Source organism: Ischnura elegans, chromosome 11 (assembly GCF_921293095.1).
Source record: "Ischnura elegans chromosome 11, ioIscEleg1.1, whole genome shotgun sequence".
Lineage (NCBI taxonomy): Eukaryota > Metazoa > Arthropoda > Insecta > Odonata > Coenagrionidae > Ischnura > Ischnura elegans.
This window is the reverse complement of record NC_060256.1, coordinates 38,495,390-38,501,302: the sequence shown is the minus strand read 5'-3', so window position 1 is coordinate 38,501,302 and position 5,913 is coordinate 38,495,390. Positions and strand designations below refer to the sequence as shown.

The window sequence follows — 5,913 nt, the reverse complement described above, 5'->3', positions numbered from 1 at the left end:
TGAGATTCGTGGCAGTGTATGGCTGCCTTCAGTTGGCGGTGAAGACGCTCCACTAGCCCATTGGCGGCAGGATGATAGGCAGTTGTCCTCAGGTGTGTTGCTCCTGAGAGGTCGGCCAGCTTCCGGATGAGGATGCTCTCGAACTGGCGGCCTTGATCTGTGGTGATTCGGCGGGGGGTGCCAAAACGCGAAATCCATTCTCGAAAGAATATTTTGGCTACCGTTTCCGCCGAGATATCAGAAATGGGGAAAGCTTCCGGCCAACGAGTGTAGCGGTCGACCAAGGTAAGGCAATATTGGAAACCACCGGAGTATGGCAGGGGGCCCACTAGGTCCATATGTACATGCTCGAACCTGTGGCTGGGGGTAGGAAAATCACCTATCGGGGAGTTAACGTGCCTCGTCACCTTATTCTTTTGACATGGCACGCCATTCGGGGCCCATTCCTTGCAGTCCTTCTTCACTGAGGGCCAAACAAACCGACAAGCGACGAGTCGAGCCGATTCTTTAATTCCCGGGTGAGATAGGCTGTGGAGGGAGTTAAACACTCGTCTGCGAAGGGGGGCGGGGACATAGGGGCGGGCAGCGGGGGTGGACACGTCGCACATGAGTGTCACATCAATGTCAGGCGCACACTTTCCTCAACACAAGGGAAGACGGGCCGGTTCGCAGGAGCGCGGTTAGTTCTTCATCTGCCTCTTGCTCCTTGGCAAGGTCTTCAAATGACACAGCAGGCGATACAGCCTCCACGCGCGAGAGTGTCCGCAGCAATATTGTCTTTGCCAGCGATATGGCGGATATCTCCTGTGAACTGGCTAATGTAACTTAAATAGCGAAACTGCATTGGGGAGCACTTTTCGGGTTTATGATGGAACGCAAAAATGAGCGGCTTATGGTCAGTAAACACAATGAAATGTCGCCCTTCAATCACATGACGGAAATGACGAATAGCGTCGTGCACAGCCAAGAGTTCACGATCATATGGGCTGTACTTCCTTTGTGGCGCCGTCAGCTTCCTAGAGAAAAAACTCAAGGGTGGCCAACCGTCGGTTGTGCGCTGCTGAAGGGCGGCGCCGATGGCGAAGTCCGATGCATCCGTAAATAATGCTAGTGGTAGTTCGGGGTAGGGGGGGGCGAGCATAGTGCCCTTCACTAGACTTTGTTTACAAGCCTCGAAGGATTTCTTTTGTTCGGGAGTCCATTGCACTTGGTCTTTCCCTTTCACTTTCCCCCCCAATAAGTCACTTAAGGGAGCTTGGAGGGTGGCTTCGCCCGGGAGGAAACGCCGGTAAAAATTTATTGTTCCTAAAAACTGCCTCAGTGCTGTTATTGTTAGTGGCAGAGGGTAATCGGTGATCACTTTCACTTTTTCGGGCAAGGGAGTCGAACCGTCACAAGAAACACGGTAACCCAAAAATGTAACCACAGGTTGGGCAAAGACGCGCTTCGATGGATTAATAACAACCCCGTACTCATTGAGGCGTGTGAGCAGTTGGTGGAGGTGCTCTTCGTGTTCTTCCTCGGATGCGGAAGCAACGAAAATGTCATCTACAGATGCAAAACAGAAGTCTAATCCTCGAAGCACCTCATCCATTAATCGCTGAAATGTCTGAGCAGCGTTGCGAAGGCCAAACGTCATGAATTTGAACTCGAAGAGCCCGAACGGAGATTTGATGGCGGTTTTTGGGATATCCTCGGGGGTAATGGGATGATACGCCCGCACTAAATATATAGTAGAAAACACTGATTTTCCAAGAAGATTATGGGAAAAATCCTCAATGTGAGGCACGTGATACTGATCGGGGATTGTCCGTGCGTTAAGCGCTCGGTAATCGCCGCAGGGACGCCAGTCATCTCCCTTTTTGGGCACTAGGTGGAGGGGAGATGCCCAACAGCTCTCCGAGGGGCGTGCCACTCCATCTCGTATCATGGTTTCAAATTCCCGTTTCGCCAAACGGAGTTTGTCGGCTGACAATCGCCTCGCCTTGCAGGAGATAGGTGGTCCAGGTGTGGTGCGTATGTGATGCACAGTGGAATGTGATGTCTGCCTCGGTGCACCACCAGGATGGATCACATTAGGGAACTCCGCCAGGATACTATGATATTTGTTTCCCACGCATACGGCCTTTATGTGGGGGAGAGGGTTTCGCACTATGCCGCCGCTTTCCTTCAGAGAAGTCGTGCTGTCGATGAGCCGTTGATTACGGATGTCCACCAGGAGTCCGTAATGCCTTTTAGAAATCGGCTCCGATGATCGGCTTCGACACGTCCGCCACCACGAATCTCCACACAAATTCCCGGCGAAGGCCAAGATTTAGATGCTGCTCAAGCCAGCCGTAAGTGGCAATGACCGTGTCATTCGCGGCGAATAACTGGTACGCGGGTTTTGGGCGGGGACCTTTGAGTTGGGTTCGAGGAAAAACGCTCAAGTCGGATCCCGTGTCGATGAGATACTGTAATTTAGAGGTGGTGTCCGTGATGAAAAGGCGGCTGACAGCAGGGCGGGAGTCGGTTGCCGCGTTTACCAACTGCCCTACTTGTTTTCCGCGAAGTTACATGGGGGCTCACAGCAATGCGCCTTCTCCGCAAACCTCGCGTGATACCAGCACAGCCCGTCGCTAGATGGGGGACGGGAGTTCGCACGGGAGCGGCTGCGGGAATTGCCTCGGGATCGCCGGCGAGAGCGATTTGCAGAAGGGTCGGTGATCTGCGCGGACACGCTGGCGGTCATTTGGGCCATCTGGCTAATCTAGGGTAGCCACCTGCAGGGTAAGATCTTCCACCCGCTTAAGTACTGCGTCGTTGGCGGAAGTGCTGGCTGCCTGAGGCGTTGGCGTGACGTCATGTACCCTGTCCGCCAAGGCAGCGAGGGCATTCAAGTCGGCGTCCTGGTGCACCGTGAGGATGGTGTGGACATGGGCGGGCAGGCGGTTGAGCCACAGCGTCCGGAGAAAGGTGTCGGGAATCGATGTGCCGGCGAGGGATCGGAGATGACGCAAAAATTGCGATGGTTTGCGGTCTCCTATCTCCTCGTGCTCGAGAAGTTGCCGAATCCGCTGCTCTTGGGACGCCGTGAGACGGCGTATCAGCTCCTCCTTCAGCCGCGCGTATTTTCCATCCGCCGGGGGTGAAATAATGAGGTCACTTACTTCCGCGGCGTATTTCTGGTCTAGTTGAGACATGATGTAATAAAATTTCGTGGCACCCTGCGTGATCCCGTTCAGGTGGAACTGCCCCTCGACTTGGGCAAACCACACCGCGGGGTCTTCGGGCCAAAACGGAGGCACGTGCATGGAAATGCGCTCGACGCGGTTATCACCGTCTGCCATCGCGAACACGACACAAATATTATAAAACACAATTGCATAAATACTCTACTTAATCGATAAAATTATCACTCACGTGGTCCTAAAACGATCACGTCGGCGTGGTCACCACTTTAGAGGTCCGAAGTACGGGCGATTGAGACGAAATCAGACTCCGAACACCAATTGATGTAATAGGAGTTCATTGGCTCCAAAAGAACAAAAATAAGTTTACAACGCACTGTAACACATCTAGTATATAATGCACTGACGCTCAGCCGGCACGCACGTATGTCTCTCCAGTCAGTCCTCTCTCCTTAAACTCCGGGACGCTACTCTGTATGCTAGGGCGCCAAAATCCCCAGGGTCCCGTTACCCTGCCGGCGCCAAGGGCCTTCCGCCTGTCTCCCTCCAGGCGGTGCTGCCTTCCGGGAGTGGCGCGCTATGATTTGAACGCCCGCCACAACGATATTAGGATTCGTATTCGGATATCGTAATTTTATGAATGAAGCTGAGTTTCGGCTACCCGACATCATCCTCCAAGGATGCTCAGCTAACCCGCCGTGGGTCATTCCACGACCAGACGTTATTTTTTCTTTAGCGCGGGGAGCTAAGTCCCCCACTTTGGATTTGGAGTACAAGCTCCTTTTTAAAGAAGTTCTCGACCGCAAACCGCGGCTTATACCCATTTATACTGACGGCTCAAAATCCGAATCAGCTTGTGCCTGCGCCATCATTCCTTATTATGGCGGCACGATCCAAGCTAAACTCAACCCGCTCTGCAGTATATACAACGCAGAACTTCTTGCCATAAAATATGCTCTGGAAAATATATCTTTACGCAAGTCCTATCTAATCTGCTCAGACTCCTTAAGTGCACTCCGTGCCATTTCAGATTACTACCCCTCTCATCCCTTGGTGCAGTCCATACAAGATACCCTTTACTCTTTGAGCAGGAAGGGCGTTACAATTTCTTTCATGTGGATCCCGGGGCACGTCGGAATTCGAGGCAATGAGATAGCGGATGCAGCATCGAAGAAGGCACTTAGTAAAACCAGCATCGATTTCGATGGGATCTCCTCGGACGATCTAAGAGCCGCACTGAAAAGAATATGCATGGAGCAATGGCAAGAGGTGTGGAATAATATCGCTGGCAATAAATTAAGAAACATCAAAGTAGAGACGACCGCTTGGTCCACCTCAGCCAGGAATAGTCGTAGGGAAGAGGTCGCCCTCACTAGGCTTAGAATTGGTCATACCGCGCTCACACATGCATACCTCTTCACCGAAGAGAAACCAACTCCCCGCTGTGATAGCTGTGCCTCCTTTGCCTCATTGCCTCCTTACTGTGAGACACGTTCCTGGCGTATAAGCCTCGGGCTTGGTTCCGGGCCCCGGTGTGTTGTACCCTTAGCAGGGTTCGCCTTGAACCCTCACAATTCATGTGAGACACGTTCTGGAGGAATGTACAAAATACTCTCTTGAACGCAGGGAACTAGTTGGAAACCAAGATATACGAACCAATCTGGGTAATAATCTGGATAATATTAATAATGTAATGCAATATATCGTCAACACAGGAATAATTAAACTCTTGTGACCTCATACAATGGGATACCCTTTTTTTGTTGAAAGCGCTTAATAGAACCCAATAAGCTTCCTTAAGGTAAGGGAACTATGAGCGGTGCAAATGACCTTGCTGTCGACGCACCCCAAAAAACGCATCTCTACTTGGTTGACATTCCTACGCTCAACATTACCAGAGTCTGAAATAATTTTAAAATTATGAGGACCCTCAACTTCAGAAATTGCTCCCTTCAACCATGGCCCTCCCCATCCATAATTCCTGTAAAAAACTGTCCCCAGCAGTGAAGTAATTCGTAGATGCTTCCCTCCTCCCCAGCAAGATTTCTTTTGCTCATTCAAATATACATTAGGTGGATGTAGGTTGTCTAAAACAGTTTTTAACCCTCTCCCCATCAACAGTTCAGAGGGATCTGACCCTGTGAAATTATGAGTAGTTCGTAATGTGAGGAGGATGTTGGCTAATTCCTTTTCCCAATCATCGGCAGGCAATTTAAGTAGTAATCTTTTAACGGTCTGCAACATCCTTTCTGCTAGCCCATTAGAGGCAGGGTTATAAGGAGGAGTTTTGTAATGGGAAATGTCATTTTTGTGATAAAATTCTCACATCTTCTCAGACCTGAAAGCAGGTCCATTCCCCGCACGGGAGGAAGAGAGTAATCTCTTCCTTTGGGGAGTCGCGCCCCCACGGACCCGAGCCCACCGGGGAGACAACCTCGTCAAAAAACCCTTCGTACGCTAGGATAGCGTCCAGACAGCATGTGACTCTGCTGTGCTGAGTAGCCGAAACATCTGGCGTCCAGATTCACCCACGTGTTTGCCGTGCGTGGAGACCCGTACAAGGGGGAGAAGGGGATCCTGGTGGGTGAGTTCTCCGGCACCCAGCTGGGCGTCGGAAACCCGGTATGGGCCGGAGTTCAACACCCCACTTCGGCCCTGGATTCCCCGAAAAACGGGCGGCCGAGAAGAGCCCAGCTCGGTCAATCGGCTCCTGGCGGCTGGGGAGCTTGGCGGTTCCTTCCGA

At 51.7% G+C, this 5,913-nt stretch overlaps 1 protein-coding gene across 1 annotated transcript; it reads right to left on the bottom strand.

Moving 5' to 3' along the window:
• Window positions 1-2,744: 2,744 nt before the first annotated feature.
• Window positions 2,745-3,329, bottom strand: LOC124167615. Its single transcript, XM_046545596.1, has one exon. The coding sequence runs from the start codon at window positions 3,327-3,329 to the stop codon at window positions 2,745-2,747; it is 585 nt and encodes a 194-aa protein (XP_046401552.1).
• Window positions 3,330-5,913: the final 2,584 nt, after the last annotated feature.